This window comes from Artibeus jamaicensis, unplaced genomic scaffold (assembly GCF_021234435.1).
Source record: "Artibeus jamaicensis isolate MK-2021 breed Jamaican fruit bat unplaced genomic scaffold, CSHL_Jam_final contig_519, whole genome shotgun sequence".
In the NCBI taxonomy this organism is placed as follows: Eukaryota; Metazoa; Chordata; class Mammalia; order Chiroptera; family Phyllostomidae; genus Artibeus; species Artibeus jamaicensis.
Window position 1 is genome coordinate 27922114 of NW_026521871.1, and position 19641 is coordinate 27941754.

Genomic DNA, 19641 nt, shown 5'->3' on the forward strand with positions numbered 1-19641 from the left:
AGTCCTGAAGTCCGAGACAAGTGCTTCCAGCGCTAGGGGCAGCAGGCAGGGGTGTAGGGCGGGAGGCTCTGGGGCCCGAGTCCTCGGTGCAGGTCTGGGCTCAGCCGGGGATTTCCTTTCAAAGGTGACTTAGAGTTGCTTCATTAGGGGAGCGCCCTCCCGGGCGGGCCCTAATGGCGTGTTTGGCAGAGTCAGCGAAACGCAGCGCGCAGCGGCTCTGCGGCAGGGGAGCGCCCTCTCCCGCGCCCTCGCCCTCTCCCGCGCCGGGCAGCGGCGCGCACGGGGCCATTTGCAGCGCAGGCAGCCTTGCGAGCGGCCACGGCGCCTGGGCGGGGAGTGAGGCGGCACCATGGCGCTGAAGAAAGAGAGCAACGCAGTGTCCTTCGACATGCTGCTGATCGTGCACTCGGAGAAGCGGCGCGCTGCGCAAAGCACGCACTCGGAGCGGCAGGCGGACCCGGGCGCACCGCCTCAGCGCCGAGGAGGTAACGCGTGCCCGGCCGGACCCTCGGAGGCCCCGGCACCTCGGCCTCTTCTCCCCAGAGCCCACCCGCCGTAGGGGCACCCCACACGCCCCAGAACGAGGTCAGCCACACCGACCCTCTCCCCATGGCTGCCTGCACCTCGATGCTGTGGCTCTGGCGTCCCTTGGCAACGCACAGCCCCGTGATTGCCCTGAGCTGACTCCCCGTGCCTGCCTGTGGGTGCTTCCCTCAACCCCCGCTGCCAGTTCCTCCAACTACTCTCTGAAAGGTGCAGATTGGGTTGGAAGATGCCCTGAAAGAAGAGGGCCAGAGCCTCAGGCCTGCCTCTGGGTGGCCAAAGCCTGCTCCCCGTATGGCAGTGCAGGGTGCAGGGTCCCCGAGGAAATCTGTGTGCTGAGTCAGACTTGAAGATGGGGCGCTCCCGTCGTGCCCTTGCACAACTTGCAGCCTCAGTTTCCCTTTTTGGAGCCCTCCCCCCTTTTCTATGGAAGGCATAACGGGTGTAAAGGGCACATAGGCTTGGACAGGGTTAGGCTTGAAATATGTTCTTCCCACCTTAACTTAGTTTTTCCTTTCCTTCAGACTTTCTGGTAAAGTGTAGACTGGTAAAATAAAGTGACCGTGTGCAGAATGATTGTGGAAAGCAGATCCTAGGCCTCTGTATACTCCAGAGAAGAGGACAGACACAACGTGAAGAGGGTAGAGACGCATAATAATTGTTAGCTACGCCCCTCAGATGTCTGGGAACCTCTGGGTCCTGGGTCTAGGAAGAAGCCCTAGGGAACCCTGGCAGAGTGGTGTGTGCATGCACTGGGCTGACTGTGCGCCTTGCTTTGGGAGTGGCGCTCAGCAGCCCGCACAGTAAAACAGCTTCTGCCTCCAGCCTCCCCTCCAGCTCCTGAGCTCCTTGAAGTCTGCCTTGGTTCTTCTGTCCCCAGAGCCCCCTTGTACATTGAACATCCCCCTTCCACCTGCTGCACTGAAGCAATGAAGCCATGGATGGCTTTGTCCCCACCAGCCACAGGGGCTAGAGCTGCCCCATAGCTCCTGGTGACCCCTTGGGGAGAAAAGCAGGAAAAAATGATTCTAGAGAGCTGAGAATGTTGACAGGTACTCCAGTCCCGAGAGGAATTTGGGGGCCAACAGTTGTTTGCATTGGTTGGTTCTCCAGTTCTCAGAGCTGCTCCTGGAAGAAGGGGAAATGCCCACCCAAAGTATTTGCAAAGAGGAAATTAGCAGAGGCCACTGAGACTGCTCCTACTAGACACGACTCAGTCCAGAAGGCCTCCCACTGTGTGCGGCACAGCCGGAGGGCCCCCACGAGGCCCAGCTCTGGGTCAGATCATAAGTCCTTACTTCCACCTCCAGCTCTGATCATGTCTCTCCTGAACACTCTGTCACTATCAAGAAAGACTGAAGAACACAGAGAAACCCCAGGAATGCCTGGGATCAGCCCTGCTCCAGAAGGTGTCAAACAGCCCCCACAAACCCCACATGACTCCTGATCAATGCACTTGATCCGGAGTCAGGGAGAGTAGACCCTGCTTGCTGAGCCCTTTCTGCTATTTTTCTCCAAGTAGTTTGCTAACAGATGTTTCTTCCAGAGCCTATGTCAGTGGAGAGACCTGTGTCACATATCAGTCAGACAGTTCTCACCAGAGCAGAGACGAGGGAGCGTGCACCAGAGCCGAGGCCTGCTGGGCAGTGGAGATGTCTAGGAGACCCCTGGCTAAGCCAGCTTGCAAGCCCACGCAGCCTACGGAGGGGAAATGCTGAGTAAGATTAGCTTGTTCCAAGGCCTCTTGTTGGTGCACAAGATCCAAAAGTCACCCATGCCCACCTCCAGGCATCTCCTCCTATTTCCTCCCCACTGCAGGTCCTCAGCTCTGCAAAGCTGGGCCTGAGCTCCATTACCGTCACCATGAGGAGGACGGAGTGAAGAAGTGACTAGGTGGCTTTCTGCTGTGTCTTTGTGACAGAAAAGTGTCAAAGGGACAGGAGGCAAGGAGTGTGGCACCAGGGATTTGGGCTGCAAGGCCAACAGGTGCTCTCTCCCTTTTCTTCTAGGGCCCTAGCATCTCCCCAGCCATTCCATTAGAGCGGCGCTTCTCAAAAATGTGCCTGGAGGCCTTCGAGTCCTCTCAGGTATTCCTCTGGCCATGAACAGGTGGCATACAGGCACCTGCACCAAGTCCGAAAGAGTTTATTGTTTTAGGTTTTATCCCCAGAGTCTATGGGACATGAGCATTCCGCTCCAAAAGTGTGTGTGTGTGTGAGGGTTCCAGGTGGTAGGTCCCAGACACTGACTGCAGAGGGCTCTGCTGAAAGGAGGGACTTGGGGTGGCTGAGAGAGCTGGAGAACAGGCCTGAGGCTGCGTGTCTGGGAACAGCACCATGAGTTGTGCAGCAGAGCTGCCACCAAGGAGCATTATGTGCTCCTTTTGCACCAGGAACTTGATTTTTTTGCAGCTGTCCCCACTGCCGGAACCTATGCTAGCTCTGTGCCAGGAACTGGGTGACCTTGCAGCCCCCACTTCCAACTGTCACCAGAGAGAGAGCTTTCATTCCCTTCACTGTTGCCTCACCAGGTCCCAAGACAGAATTGGACTCAGGTGCCACTGACTGACCATTTCTAAGCCACAGACATCCATGCTCTAGCTGCAAGGGAGGCTGGGAAAGCAGGAAATCATCACTTCACTTCCATTCCCACAGGGATAGGCAGTCTTTGCCCACTCTCACCCCACAGCAAAACCCTAAAATGGGAGGTTCACCACATACAGGAATAGGCAGGCAAATGAATGGCAAACATCTTCAACAATAATCCTTCCTTATTTATGCAGTGGAGACATGGGAGTGAAAAAATGGGCCCTGTACTGAGAAAATTGATCCTGGATGATCCTGATAAACAACCCTACCACCTTGAAAACTACCATTTTAATATTTTTTTAATGTTTTAGATGTTGAGGGTTGCATTCATTCTCCCGAGTGCATCTCACTGATGGGTACCCTCCCTTGGGTCCCAGGACAGCCAGATTCCACCAGCCCCACTTTAACCCAGAGACATAGGCAACTAGCATGTCGTTCACCAGGCCTGGGTCTCCACACCACAGAAAGCCTCACACCACTCCTTGTTATTTCACAGGAGGGGTCACAAATGGAATACGAAACTGGCAGAAATTAGAAGAAAACTGCTTGGATGGTAAATTCTCTTCCTTTTTTTTTTTTGTAATCTCTGGAATTCAATATGTTGAGAAATGACTGGACGCATTGGGTTTCTCTTGTTTGAAGACTGGCTCTAGTCACCTACCTACACAGAAGTGGCTGCTTGTGACTGAGCTGGCCTCTGGAGCCACTGTGACCCTGGAAAGTGTTCCCTGGTGTCAGGTCCCCCAATTCCCTGGAGGCTAGAATGGGGGCAATGCCATAAGCTTTTGTACCTTCTTGTTCATGTGGAATGTGAGGTTTGGGTGCGTCCCCATGGAGATGAAGCTGCTCCTGTCTTGCAGGGCATCCATCTTTTTTGAAAACTTTCCTGAATGGAGAGGACAGCATCCTGCCTCGAATCACTATTACTTGAGGCCTGGGACCCAGAACACCATAAAATCTGAGAGCAGTCAGCTTGCAAAGGCTCCGCTCTCTGGTGCCAGGTGCCTGTCTCCCTGCAGGCCCAGGATTCCCTGGGAATTCTGTGCATGGACCAACTATACTGGGCCTTATTCTGTGCTCTTGAGAGATTCATTAACCCCACCTCTAGGAACAAGTATCAGGGTAACTGCACTGTGGTGTGTGAGAATTCTAATAAGAGTCAGATCTCCACTCACGGAGCCCCATGAGAGGGCTCATCAGACCCTGGGTCAGATGACTGACTCATCCAAAGCCAATGTGAAGGAACCACCCTCCATGGCCCTCCACAAATGGACAGACAGAACCACAATTGAACAAGACCAAATAACTGTGCCCTGCCATCATTCTAACAGTAACAAGATGGAAGGATGGAGTTCTAAAAGTAAATCCATCCGTTCATCCATTGCCTCAGTAAAGGTCTGCATGCTTACTCAGTGCCAGGCAGGGTTCTAGTTGTTGGGGGTAAAACAGACAATACAGTCAAGAACTCCTGCCCTTTCAAGGTTACATTAAAATTATTGTAATCATAACACCATTTTCTGCAGTTGAGTCTCAGTATCTTGGAGGTGAACAGTATGACTGTGTGTGTCCCCTGCCCTGTGCATGGGGACAAGTCATTCTCAAGACATCCACCCTAGAAGCCACCCCGCCGAGACCCAGCTGATGGGCATGCAAGGATGGGATGGCTTCTTTAACCTTGCTTTAGAGCCATCAGACGGAGTGCACCTACTCTAGCTCTACTGAAGCAGACGCCAAAGTTAGTGAAACTGTGCTGCAGGCTCGTGAGAATTACGTAAGACTCAGACCTCGGGAGACCTGTTGGACGCAGAAATGGACAGCCCATGCAGGCACGTGTGCCTGGCCAGTACGCACACAGGCAAGCGTGCTGCGGTGGGAGGAAAGACATGTAGTGTCTTGGTTCATCGCAGCCCTCCTACCTTGCCTGGGTTGTCTGCAATTCATCTTATGTCTTCTCAGGCATATTATTTCATCAGGAGAGCACTGAAATACACTGAATTCATCCTCTGTTTATCATCTTCAGGGTTTCTGGTTTGGGGGAAGTATGGTGAAAAAATGCAACAAAACACAGAGGGACATGGTAACTCTTACAAGGCTCTTCTAAAAGATTTGAAGTAGATCTTAGCATGATGTGTCAGCTAATAAAGAGGATGGTTAAAGTAATTCTTACAAAAACCAAGAGTCTCAGGTACATACAGAGCTGAAGAGAGGCTGCACGGAGGCCTTGAACCCAGACCATTCCACCAATACATGTAATTTAAAGTAAAATTTTATTCATTTTTTAAGTGGCCCCCTTGCATGCATGCAGAAATTAGAGTCATCGCTGTTTTCTGTGTTTTCTGATGGTGAGATTCTGGGTATATATCTGCCTTGCTGGCGCTCAAGGCAGCCAGCCCTGGAAACTGAAGGAAGCAGCTGATGGCTTGAGCTGCTGGAGTGTGCACAAATGTGGCTGAACATAGGACTGATCCAAAAGGGCACATGTGCCCCCTTTTGCTGCCCTGTGCAGTCCTTGGGCTGGGGCGTTGGCAGGGTGGGGGGAGCCTGGAGTGATCCAAACTTTTTCCAAGCAGCTGGTATATGGGGCTGAGCCACCCACCCCACACCCGCTAGCTGTCCAGCAACAGGCTTCCCCTGCTCTGATTGGTTGCTTTCCTTGGTCCTGGCTGAAGTCTGCCTAGCAGCACAGAGACTGACGCCCCACAGCCACAGGGAAACCAATTGTGCAGCCCCGACTATAAATACCCCACAGCAGCTATGCCAGCTAATCGCCTTCCTTGAGGATTCCCTTCCCAGATCTTGTTTCCTCCCTCGGCCAGCAGAAATGCAGCCAGCTGTGCCCGCAGGAGGTGGCCTCCCTCTTCCCTAGCCTGAGTCTGGCCTGAGTTCCAACCCAGCATACCACATCACACTGGGTTGGAGCTCTTGTGGAGCTGGCCCTTAGCCAATCAACCTATTGCAGCCCAGGGGCTCAGGGTCCTGGCTGGCCTGCTTTTAGTAGGAGGCTGGAGCCAGCAGGCTTCTCCAGGGCAAGACCCTGCCAGATGGATCGCAAGCCCAGCTCAGTTCCCTCCCCACCCACCATGATTGGCTTCTGCCTGGACCTAGGCATGGGAAGCAGTGAGTAGCAGACCTGGTTGGGTGCATGGGGGATGTCATCTGAATGGAACTTGGTCAGGCCAGTGCCACAGAGTCATGCTTGTTTCCAGGCCCAGACACCAGTCCCAGTGGTCACTTCCAGTGGCAGTCCTGACAGCCTTTCTGCAGACTGGTGGGAGGCCAGGACAAAGATGACTGGCCAAGGTGTTAGCAGTGGGGGAACCTCCCCAGCTTCCACAACCCTGTGCTTCCCAGCCCCTTCCCCCACCCCTCTGAAGCAAAGATTCAAGGGCAACCTCAGCAAGACCAGGCTACCTCAGCAGCCATAAAGGGAGCAATGTAGGAAAGGTTGGTGCTTCCCATAAGAGGGGCAGGTAAGCCTGTGGGTTCCTCCTCGTGGTGCATGGCAGAAACAGGGCATCTCTCCACAGCAGCCTGACCTCACTAGGCTCTGAGAACAGCTCTGTGTCCTTGAGACAGCAATGTCCTTAGCACAGGGAGAGCACTTTCATAGAGTGGGTACCCTGCAAATGTTTGTACAACTGAACTTAACTGCAAGTCACCCCAACTCCTAGGCTGGAATAGAAGGCAGGCTGCCCCTTTCTCAGAGGGAGGCAGGAGGCTGAGCTAAAAGTCAGGAGTCTTGGGGTTCAAGCCCTAGGTCTGATGCTCCCTAATAGCAGAGTCTGGCAAATTATCCAATCAGAGCTATAAGTCCCTTAGCTGTAGTCCTGGCTGATACAGCTCAGTGGATTAAGCACCAGCCTGAGAACCAGAGGGTCACTGGTTCGATTTCCCGTCAGGGCACATGCCTGGATTGCAGGTCAGGTCCCCAGTAGAGGACCCATGAAAGGCAACCACAGGTTGCTGTTTCTCTCCCTCTCTTTCTCTCTCCCCTCCCTTCTAAAAATAAATAAGTAAAAATATTTTTTTAAAAAGTCCCTTAGCTGTAAAATCAGGGCAGGGACTCCTCAGCCTGTTCTCCAATAAGGCGGAAACGTCAAGCATCCCCATGCTCTTGGAGTCTGTGCCCAGCGACGCCAAGTGTGAAGTTGCGATTACTTAACATACAGAAGTGTCCTCAGTTCCTTTGGAAAAGTCCGTGTGGGGTGGTGAAAACATAATACAACATACAGATGATGTATTATAGAATTGTACACCTGAAACATATGTAATTTTATTAACCAATGTCATCCCAATAAATTCAATAAATTTTTTAAAAGGAAGAGAATCTCATTAGTATCTTCAAAATTAATCCAAAGAACTAACTGCATTCATAATGCTATAAAAGTTTGGATATACAGCGTCTGGCAGAAGTAACACCTGCCTGAATGTAGTTGGTAGGGTAATAATATGGGTGTAATAATTTATAGTTTTAATTTGAACATTTCACCTAGAATGTCATATGGTGTGCTTGGGTGTGCTATTGTTATGTTACAGAATTACATGCTTATGATTCTGTAATAAAAGATTTTGTAATAAAAAAGTGTGTTATTTGTGCCAGACCCTGCATATGTTTTGAAAACTATGAGGAAAACTAAAAACCATGACTCCAATAATCCAAAGAAGCTAGAAGTAAAAGTACAAAAAAGAATCTGTGTTGGCACCTGCTGGGCGGTGTGAGGGTGCATGCAGAGGGCTCCCCGTCCCTTGCCCCTGCATTCAGGGGTGTATTCACGCCATGGGGGCCATGCAGGTGGGTGGGCACATGTTCGGGCCAGGCCTGGGATAAACTGGGCCCCCCTACACAGCCTGCTTTTTTGCAGACATACACAGCTCCCCACTGTGCCCCAGGGAAAATTCCACTGTGGTCCCAGTGGTCACTGCAGGTCCCTCTTTCTTCCTTAAATAGGAAACCTGGCAGAGAAGCAGCATCCTCAGCAGACCCAGGTCATCACTTCCTACGACAACCAAGGTAAGGAATTCGCTGCCAGTCATGACCTGTTCTCCAGCTCCTGTGAGCCAGAGACAGCTGAGTGCAGAGCTCAGACTGTGGGGAGTAGGGTCCTCCCTGCCCCGTGGACATCGGACCCCCCTTTCCCTCTCCTCACATCCATGGGAAGCAATGAGAGCATGGGTGGTAACATGGGATCAAGAAATAGTCCTTGGACCACAGAGCCCACTGATGTCATTGACATCATAGCTAACATTTACTGAGCGCTAACCATGTGCCAGGAACACAGTCAAGCCATTTACATGATTCTCATGTAAATTAAGCTTCACAACAATGCTGTTTGATTGGTGCTCCTATAATCCTCATTTTACAGATGAGTAAACTGAGGCATGGAAAGGTTGACGTGTGTTCAAGATCAAGTGGCTGGCAAGATTCAAAGCTGGCAGTTGACTTCCCGCCAACCACCACCAAGTGCTGAGCTGTTAACCTTCAAAGCTCTGCTTCTACCACAGCCCCCTACCCACGAACCGGCTTCCCCCACCGGCTCATGTGGAGCAGCAGGGCTCCACCGTTGAACCTGGAGACAAGGCCTAACCTGGTTCAACCCCCACCCCACCTCAGTTTCCTGCATTAAAGACTCAGAACCTGGTGTCTGAGAGCGCTTCTAGGATCAGCCCTGAGAGTTCACTGCCAGTGCTCTCGGCACTGTTGTCCTAACCCATAAAGAGGTTGCCAGTATGGAGGCGTTGGTTGCTCCCTGGAGGACTGGGAGCCTCAGGGAACTGCCCTCTGCAGCACGTGCAGGAAGAGCCTGTCAATTCGGTCTCCAGCCCAAGGCAGCAGGCTGTCCCTGCAGCCTGGGTCAGTACCTCTTTAGGCTAGAATTCTAGCCTTTAGGCTGGAATATGGCTCCAGGACAGGCCCCAGAGCCTCTCGGTGGGTCTGCCACGCCCTGCCACCCACCCTGAGCACCACAAGGACCAGCCTGGGCCCCACTGCTTCTCTGGACTAGCAGCAAGCAGCTGGCATGAAACAAGAATAAACAATATTCACTGAAACAAGAGTGGATTAGCGACCACTTATCTCTCTTAGTTCTGGCCACACCCCTTGTTGAAGCCTTGGTGTCTTTCCTGTCTACACAGGAGAAAGTTGAGGCTGGGACTGCTTCAGTCCCCGAGGCTGACTCTAGGGCCAGACCGCAGCACTGCCTCCCCTGTGTTATAGGCAGCTGGGGTGAGATGGGGCCTCCTTGTCACCAGAGCTGCACCTGGCACAGCATACCCTGGCTCACGTGTGCCACTCACATGCCACCTCTCAGCATTCAAAGCTTCCAGAGGGGCATGAAGGAGGGCAGCGTTGGCATCCCATGAGAAGGAAGGATCCCTGTGTAGATCGGATGGGCCGGCCTGGCAGGTCCTGTGGGATCCTGAGCCACAGCGAGCGGAAGACCCTCCCATTTGGGGCCGACCAGAGTTCACACTGACATTGACCCATTCATTCCACAAAAAGCGGTTTCTGAGGCAGCACTGGGGATTTGTTAGAGAAGAAAACAGACAAAGACTCCTGTCCCCATGGAGCTGATATCCTAGTGGGAAAGAGCTGACCACAATGAAGGGTGTCAGATAAGACTAGAAGGGAAGATAAAGCAGAAAAGAGAATAGGGAGTGGATGTATGTACATCTGGGTATGGATTAGCTTCCTATGGCTGCTGTAACAAATTATCCCAAACTTGGTGACTTAACACACATTTACTCTCTCAAATAGTTCCAGAGACCCCAAGTTTCAAATAAATCTTGTTGGGCTACAGTCGAAGTGTGAGCAGGGCAGGGTCCTTTGGGAGGTTTGTGGGGAGCATCTGTTCCTGGTCTCTTCCAGCTTCTGGAGGCTGTGAAAGCACAACAGGCCCTTGACTTATAGCTGTGTCACTCTAATCTTTGCTTCTATTGTCACATTGCCTTTTCTCCATGGAAGCAGTTCAATGTCCCTCTCCCTCTGTTTTATAAGAATGATTACACCAAGCTCCTAAATAACACATAATCCAGGATAATCTTCCTATCCCTACCCCCCACCCCCACCCCCACTCCCTCCCCAGTACGAGATCCTTAACTTAATCACATCTGCAAAGTCCCCTTTGATATTTAAGGTGACATTCACAGGTTCCTGGAATTGGGACATAGTATCTTCAAGGGCCATCACAAAGCCTCCCACAGGGGACAATTTAAAATAGAATAGTTGAAAAAGGTCTCCCTGAGAAGGTGACATTTGAGTAAGAGAGGAGGTGAGGGAGCATGCTATGCAGACACCTGGGGAAGAGCTTCCGGCAAAGGGAGCACAGGTGTGTTCAGGAAGCTGAGAGCAGGTCACTGTGGCTGGAGGGGTGTGGGCAAGGTGGGAGTGGCAGAGATGAGTCAGAGAGGACACAGGGCAGATCCTGCAGGGCCTGTGAGGCTACGCTCAGTATGCTGGCTTCTAATCTGAGTGCCATTGGAAACCACTTGGTGTTCATTATGAGAGCCCCCAAAGTCTAGAGAATAAACCCAAGTGGACAAGGATGGGTGCAAGCCCATGGGAGGCAGCATGATAAAACAAGCGAGAGAGGTCTCCCCACAGTATGGACTGAGGTGTAAGAAAAAGAGAGGAGTTACGGTTTTGGAGCTGAGGGTGGAGATGGAGGAGCTACAGGAGGTGCCTTTTAGGGAAAGAACATGAAGAATTCAGACTTGGCCTTGGCCTACAACCACATACCTGCTGTTTTGGATAATAGTGACCAGGGACATCAGTATTCCATGGGCCACCTTCCTGCTCATCCAGTGAGCCTCGATGCTCACGAGCTCTGTTCTGTGATCCACACCAGCCCCCCAGTGCAGCTTTCTCCACAGCTGGGGGAACACTTGCTGTGGGCCAGTCAGTGACCTGAGCCCCTTTTCGGGGTCACCTCATTTAATTCCACAACCACCTTCTCTGTAGGTTATCATTCCCATTTTACAGATAGGGAAATGGGGGCCAGAAAGATTTTAGTTACACAGCTGGCATGTGTCAGGCCTGGAAGTTAAACCCATGTCTGTGCACTTCCAGAGCCAGTGGGCATAACTATTCCACCATAGGCTCCCTTCCGTACAGGGCAGGGACCAGTCTTGGGGGGGACGATCTGGGTGCAGCACCCTCTTCATCTTTTGGCTAGACAAGAAATTTCAGTCAGAACTTGTTACTTGAAATAGTTCAGCTTTCCTTTCTTCCTCACCTTATCATTCAATGGAAGATTTGATACAATAGATGACAAAAGATCATTGGAATCTTGGGTCTTCCAGTGGAAGGGGCCTCAAATGATTAGTCTGGAATAGGTGTGGGGGTTGAATGAGAGGAGAGCACTCACTGGTGCCCCTGGACATCGGCCACCATGGTGATTATTGGAGTCTGTTTTCTGTTGAGGCTTTCATCCTTCCAGGTCATCACCCTTATCCCCATGCAGACACTCCGCCTTCTTTGATCATTCAGCACTAGGGTCAGACTGCCATGTTTCCAGGCCTGAGATATGCCCATGGAGCCCCACTCTGCAGAAGGAACCATCAATAGTTGTGTTTTCAAGAGCCCAGTGAAAGCTGGGTCAGTTAGGGCCACAAGAGATGCCCTTCATCCACACATGCCAGCAGGGCCCCCGAGGTCTCAGCCCTGAGCTCTGCACACTCAGTGGTCATCTCATAACTGGAGCTGCTGAGTGCAGCTTTCAAGTCACCTCCAGCTGTGCCTGGTAGCATGCTACGGAGCTGGACTCTCCCCCACCACTGTCCAGCATGCTATTCCAGGGATGTCCCAGCTCCCCATGCCCTGCACGGAAGCTGACTACTGCTGGGGGGGAAGTCACAGCAAGTCTCTGGTGAACACCCAGCTAGAGTCCATTTAAGAGTATTTTCAAAATGCTTTAGCTGAGGTTTGCAGGCATTCAACTACCAGAGGAAAATACTCCAAGACAAAGAGTTCGGGTTGTAAATGTGGCAGCCAGTTATGGAAAGAGTTAATGAACACTATAAGCCAACGATGGCAGGTATCTGAGATGAATGCCTCACTTCCTACACATACCTATGTGTATACTCATGCACATACATTCACACACACACACATGCCTGATAGTCTTTGCCAACTGATCAATGCTCCCAGCAGCCACTTTCAATCAGAGTTAATGAACAACACAAAATCTGTTTGCCATCTCTGCATTAGTAATTCTGAGCAAATTAGGCCATCAGACAAACCCTGATTTAAACTTGCAGGGACCTGGAGAGAAGCTGTCAGGTGGGAGGACCCCGCTGACTGGGTAAATGGCAGGCCAAAGCAGTGTGCCAGGGACATGCCGGGGCTTGCCTGCTGCATCTCCATTCCTGAGAAGGTAGGGAAAAGGAAGCAGAGCCCACAGCATGTGGGAGAAGACCTGGGAGTCACTTCTTGGGGATAGCAGAAAACAGTCATTAACACCCTTTCACTGAGACAGCCAAAACTGCAGCTTGAAAAATGTTATTTGCGGGGCATCTGGTAGAACTAGGAAGGGATGTCATGAGAGAGCCAGCCAGGTGACCTGAGGAAGGGCCTCCTCTGGATTTGGTTGGATCTATTAAGATTAGTATAATGATATCTGTACTTAGGGTTTAGATCTTACTTTAAATTTTGTTCTCAATGATGTTCCGCTCTTTATCATTGAAGATTGGTCAAATTAGTTTTTCCCTAAATTAAGAGTTTTATTTGATATGGAATGCTAGAGTCTACAAACTCTTACCAGTAGGAAGCATGGGGCTATTCCACGAATGCTGCCACCTGGAGACCAGAGCCCAGTCCCAGGCCCAGTTCCTGGAGCAGAGAGTCTCCTGGTAGGAGCTGGGATCACCCTCCCGTACACATCAGGCAGGCCAGGAGCTTTGCTCTTTCTCTGGAGAGGGTACTGGTCAGCAGTGCCTCTTTGGGAAAGAGACAGGAAGTGGGAATTAGGAGAATGTTGGACACTGGCCTCTGTCCAAGAGGAAGGAAGTGCAGGAAGGAGAGAAGAGATGAGAAATGGTGACGGGTGGAGCTTCCTGGCCAAGGCTGCATTCTGCAGGTGAGACTCCCTCATAACCCGCCCTCGGAAGAGCCTCAACATTATATTAAAGAGCGGTTTTTCAGCTTGCTCATTCTTTGACAAAGAGATGATGAGGCTGAACTGGGTTCCTGGACATTAGGAGAAGTTTGGGGAAGAGGTTGGTTGTAGAGCCCTAAACCAACAAGTTGTTCAGTTTTGCAGTTTCTCTAAGCTTTTAGAGATTGTTCGAGTGCGGCACTTCCCGAACGGTGTGTGACGGAATAGTACTGAGCCGGGAGCCTTCTTTGCTGTGGGACTTCTCGGAGCATTGTGTACTGAAACCCACCAAAGGGGAAAGAGTGGTCGTGTTTCTCAATTTTAGTCTTCACAAGGCATCTTGCCGCTGAGTACAGCTTGGCATCCCCTTTAAAAAACATCTCAAGCCCTGGCTGGTGTGGCTCAGTGGATTGAGCGCAGGCCGACAAAGCTAAGGGTCGCCGGTTCAATTCCCAGTCAGGGTACATGTTGTAAGCCAGGTCCCCTCTGGGGGGGGGGGGGCACTCAAGAGGCAACCACACATGGTATTTCTCTCCTTCTCTTTCTCTCTCCCTTACCCTCTCTCTAAAAATAAATAAATAAATTTAAAAAGATGGATGAGTTTACTAAAAAAAAAAACACTTAAGAGTGTTTCGGGTGGGTAAGTGAAAACGCAAAGGAGAACAGGCCCAGGCCTCCCCATCGTGGGAAGGCGCAGGAAACCTCGGCTGCTGAGGGCAATGGCACCCGAGCTGAAGACCAGAACCAGATCGTGCTTTTAACCCTGAAATGCTTAAAGTCATCATTATAAAGCCAAAGGCTGATTTTCTTTGAAAATGAATGTTCTAGAAACTATACTCAAAATGAATGTTAACCTCTTCAAAGTAGTGCCTCAGGAGGCCATGTTGCATCTTTTTAAATTGTCTGAGAATTACTGTCTTTGGCATGCAGAGCAACTTTATGAGCTGTACAAGAAAGTCAGTATTGTTATTCTGTGAAAAATAATTGTAACACATTTAGCAGGCAAAGCATTCATCAAAAGAGCTCTTACAAAAGTAGAAAGGAAAAAATAATACATCAGTAGGAAACTACGCTATCCACAAAATAACAATTTAGAGTGGCAAATAAGTATATGAAACATACTAGATTAAAAATTAAAGAAATACACGAAAACAACGAAATGTCATTATCCATTGATAAAAAGTTAAAGGATTGATAAAAATCAAGTGTGGATGAAGGCAGTTGAGCTGTATTTTTTTACATTACAAATCGTTCCAAAACTCAGCAGCTTAAAACAGTAAGCATTTACCAGCTTATGGTCTGTCTGGGCATTCTGGTCTGAGCCACACCCAGCTGACCGTGGGTCCTGGCTGCGCCTGCTCAGGTGCTGTGGTCAGCTGGAGAGTTGGCTGGAACCTGCTGGTCTAAGCTGGCCTCACTGGAGATAGCTCAACTCTGCTCCATGTGGTCTCCCACCCTCCAGGAGGGCAGCCTGGGCTCATTCACATGGCAGTTGTGGCTGGAATCCCAACAATGAAAGCAGAAGTGGCAAAGTGTCTTGAGGCCCAGGCTCAGAGCCTGCATAACATCACTTCTGCCACAGGCCAACTGGCCAAACCAAGCCATAAGGCCCATCCTGAAAGATCTCTTGGTAGGAGGAAGTACAAAGTACTATGGCCAATTTTATCATCAAACAGCAAGAATGAGCAAAATGGACATTTCCTTGCTCTGTAGGTGTGATCATAAACTGATAAAATCATTCATGAATAAAGGTTGTCAGTATCTAATAAAAGCCTTAAATATCTTCATACCTTTTGATCAATGCCTAAGAATTTGTTCGAAGTTACTGATTTGAAAAGTATGTGAAGGGGTGTGTATCAGAATGTTCATGACATCACTGTTTAGAATAGCAAAACATTTGGGAAAAGTTAACTGTCCAATGAAAAAGGAATTGCTTAAACAGAGTATGAACCATCTATAGAACAGAGTACCATGCAGCCATGAAAATGATGGCATATGATTATATTCACTGACATGTAAAGACAGGTAGAGAAAGCAGGTTACAAAAAGCAAGCTTACTATACTCTGACTTTGGATTTTCCATTTCCATATCTCATGCAGATTCTTTGCAATCACATCCTCCCATCAGTCCTCAGAGTCTCTCAGTATTATTGGAAATTAGTCCTTAAATGGATGTACCGCAGGGTGTTTATCCATTCACCCACCGAAGGACATTCAGGTTATTTCCTGTTTGGAGTGATTATGAATAGGGCTCATGTAAACAGTTGTGTAGAGGGTTTTGTGTGAACATAAATTTTCATTTCTATGGGTTAAAAGTCCAAGAGTACAGTAGTTGGGTTATATTTAAGTCCATGTTCTGTTTTATAAGAAACTGCCAAACTGTTTTCAAGAATGGCCATACCATTTTACACCACCACCAGAAATGTGTGAGAGATCCAGTTTCTCCACAACCTCGTCAGCGTATAGTATTATCTCTATTTTTATTATTGCTCCTCTAATAAGTCTGATATTTCATTACGATTTTAACTTGCACTCTAATGGTTAGTCATGTTGAACATTTTTTAGGTACTTGCTTGCCATTTCTGTTTTGGTAAAATATCTGTTCTTTCACCCATTTTCTAGTTGGATTGTCTTTGCACTTTTGCAAAAAAGGAAGTTTGCCATATTTGTGTGGCTGTTTCTTAACCCTTCATTATCCCCATGGGTCCATAGATCTACCTTTTTGCTACTATCACACTGTAGTGATTACTGTAGCTTATAGTACATCTTAAAATCAGATAGTTGGAGTCCAACTTTCTTTTCAAAATTGGTTTTACTTCTTTAGTGGCTATATCTTTTCATGTGATTTTAGAATCATCTTGTCTATATCTACAGTCTTCAAAATTTCCCCAAGCAGTTTGATTGAAATGGCATTAAATCTACAGGTCAGTTTAGGGAGAAGACTAACTTGGCAATATTGAGTCTTTCAGTTCCTGAATGTGGTACGTCTCCTCACTTATTAAAGTTTTTTAAATTTGTGTGATCATATTTTGTAGTTTTCAGCACACAGTTCTTGTACCTTTTTTTTCAAAACTTAAACTTAAGTGTTTCAATTTTTGGAACTATGGAAAATAGCAATTTTTTAAATTCAACTTTCAATCATTTATTGGCAATATGAATACAGTTAATTTTGGGGTGCTGATCTTGTGTCCTGTGACCACGCTAACCTTTTTACTTCTTGGAACTTCACTTATAGATTATGTGAGCTTTTCTTTGCAGACTATGAATAAGGAAAATTTTATTTCTTCTTTCCCAACTATCTGAAGTTTTTCCTTCTTTTATTGCACTAGGTAGGACCACCAGCACAATGTTTATCAGGCGCAATGAGAGTGGACATCCACATCTCATTCCCAGCCCCAGAGGAAAAGAAGGCCACTTTTCACTGCTGAATACGCATGAGCTGTAGAATTTTGGTAGATGCCCTTTGTCAGATTAAGGAAGTTCCCTTCTACTCATAGCTTGTCAAGAGATTTTATTATGAATAGATGTTCAATTTTGACAAATTCTTTTTCTGCATTAACTGATACTGTCACATGATTTTCTTCTTTGGCTTGCTAATATGGTGAATGAGACTTATTGGTTGTCAAATATTGAACAGCCTTCCCTTCCCAAAATGAACCACACTTGCTTGTGATGTATTATCCTTTTACTATATAACTGTATTTAATTTCCGAATATTGTGTTGAGGACTTTTGTGTTCATAAAGAATATAGGTCTATAGCATTCTTTTCTTATGCTGTCTTAATATAGCATTACATCACTCTGTAATGGTGGTCTCATTAAATGAGTAGGGAACATGCACTATTCTTTCATTTTCTGAAGGATCTTGTGAAAACTGGTGCTATTTCTTTTGAACTATTTGTTAGAATTTTCCAGTGAAACACCTGGACCTGGCATTTGTTTGTTTGTTTGTTTGCTTGCTTGCTTGCTTTTGGAATATTATGAACTACGAATTTAGTTTCAGAAACAGATAGAAGAACATCCCGGTTATCTGCTTCTCTGGTGAGTTTTGGTAGTTTGTCACTTTCAAGGAATTGGTCTATTTCATCTAAGTTGTAGAATTAACGTGCACAGAGTTGTTTGTATTCCTTTATTGTTATTTTAGTATATATGGGGTCTGTAGTGCTATCACCCATTTCATTTCTGATATCAGTGTCTTCATTCTTTGTATCAATTTTACTGGTATTTTCAAAGAACCAGCTTTTGGTTTCACTGATTACTCTCTCATTAATTTCTTTAAATATTTTTTCTGCCCCACACTATTTCTCCTCTCTTTCTGGTATTTCAGTGACATGAGTGTTCAGTCTTCACGTGTTGTCCCACAAGTCCCTGAGGCTCTGTTTACTTTTGTTCGTATTGGATAATTTCTGTTAATCCATCTTTGTGTTCATTGAACCTTTCCTGCATCATCTCTATTACGCCAGTGATCACTTCCGGAGAATTTTTTAAACTACCATATTTTTCAGCTCTAAACGTTACATTTGTTTCTTCTTTATATCTTTTATTTTCTGCTGATATTTTGTATTTTTACATATACTTCAAGACTGTTTGCCCTCACTTTTTTGAGCACGGCTGTTTTAAAGTCTTTGGCTGATATTTCCAAAATCTGTGTCATCGTGGCACTAGCATCTGTTCATTAGCTTTTCCTTTTCAAGTTGAGGTTTTCCTAGGTCTTCCTATGCTGAGGAGTAATGTTGGACTGTAACCTTTGCCCTGCTATACAGATCTGTCCCGCACATGCTCCACCCAGTGGCTCACCTGAGAACTGGTCTAGCCCACAGTTGAGTTCTCGGGGATCCTGGTATGATATTTAGGATGAGATCCAAGCATGCGCAATTCAGAGGTGACCACAAGAGTTCATTCATAACTTTATGGATTTGCTTCCTTGAGCTCCCTCCTCTCCAGAGCCCACTTTCCAGTCCTCTGGCCAGAAAGCTGGGGCTTTAGTTGTTCTACTCTGCCGGGCACTTCTCACAACTGCGTCTGCTTCTGGAGCCAATCGGTGAGAACAGGGAGGGGGAGAAAACAATGAAATTTGTCCCCGCACTCCCGGGAATCGTAGCTTCTCTGATGCCCTCTCTCAAAGACTCAGATGTCTGTCTATCTGGCCACTGAAATCACTCCAAACTGCTACCAATAGAATTTCCTGAGGGCTGAGTGAGGAGAAAATGGAAATGGCGGGACAACAGGGTGTCCCCTATTCTCTTACTCTTAGAGGTTCTCTTTCTCACTCCACGGGCCAGATGAAAGGGCTTCTCCTGGAGTGTTTTTTCTCTGCACCCACTGAGCACTACTGGGCCTCAGGCTGCATTGAGTCCAGTCTAAGTAATACCACTGGGGGGAAGGGGGTGGTAAACTCACTGCCAATTTAAAGATGCTTTAAATTCTAATCTTCTTCCCCAATATTTCTTTTATCATTTACTTTAGGGTCCTCAAATAGTTGCCCCCTGCTTTCTTTCCAAGGTGTTTAGTTGCATTCAGTGGGAGAGGAAAGGTGGAATCTGCTTACTCAGTCTTGCCTAGATCTGGAAACTGCTTGTTTTTCATTTTAAACAAGAGAATGCTCTAAAACCAATTGTGTTTTGTTGTTCAAACATCTGCTATGAGACATGGCTCCATTTCCTAGTAGCATCTGGATGAGAACGCCCCCTCCTCTTCCCTTACAGGGACACAGCTGACTGTGGAGGTCCACCCTCGAGACGCCATGCCCCAGATGCTCAAGAAGTTTTCCCTGGCTAAACGTACGTACGTATAGGGCTGCTCGTGTGTGGAGGGCTGTCAGGGAGGATGGAGGGAAACTTAATGGGCCACACAGAGCCCAGCCTGGGCACCTGCTTGGGACAGGAGAGCACTGACCTGGGCCCACACGCTGGAAAGAGGCAAAGGTATGACAGCTTCATGCTAAGGGTCTCTTTCTTCCCCACGCCCAGGAGTCTCTGTTCTTTAGTGTCTACATGAGACATGGGTAAACAAGGCATTTAGCTAAAGGTAAATTTCATCACAGGAGTTGTTTTTAGATATCATTTACTGAGTGTCTAAAAAGTAGCATGTGTATTGCTGTTTTTTACATTCATTCATTTTTAACCCTTTGACATATAGCAGTATTATACCCACTTTTTACATCAGCAAAATGAAAAAACCGCCCAAGCGACCAGCAAGGAAGAGGGTCAGAACCCAGGTCCAACGGAGGCCTGTGCTCTCACCCACCGTGCCTGGCTGGCCTCTGTGTAGCGCACAGGCCCAGGCCCAGGCTCACGATGTCTCCTCTCCCTGTTTGCTCTTCTCCCTGCATCCGTCCATCTTGTGGCTAAAAAGGGCTTAGGGAAATGCCAGCCAAGGAACAGAGGCTGCAGAGCAGCCAAGGCTCAGGTTCTCTCCGA

General features: G+C 48.2%; 1 protein-coding gene across 2 annotated transcripts in view; it reads left to right on the forward strand.

The window, feature by feature from the left end:
* Positions 1 to 266: 266 nt before the first annotated feature.
* The window catches only part of KY (kyphoscoliosis peptidase), a 45375-nt gene continuing 26000 nt past the window's right edge, over positions 267 to 19641 (forward strand). Inside the window, exons 1-4 of one of the 2 annotated variants that reach the window (XM_037143854.2) lie at positions 267 to 485; positions 3628 to 3684; positions 8080 to 8142; positions 18928 to 19002. In XM_037143854.2, the coding sequence (XP_036999749.2) occupies positions 350 to 485; positions 3628 to 3684; positions 8080 to 8142; positions 18928 to 19002 (331 nt within the window). In that variant the 5' untranslated portion in view covers positions 267 to 349. The remainder of the gene's footprint in view (positions 486 to 3627; positions 3685 to 8079; positions 8143 to 18927; positions 19003 to 19641) is intronic. The other variant, XM_053668968.1, reaches the window with a different exon arrangement.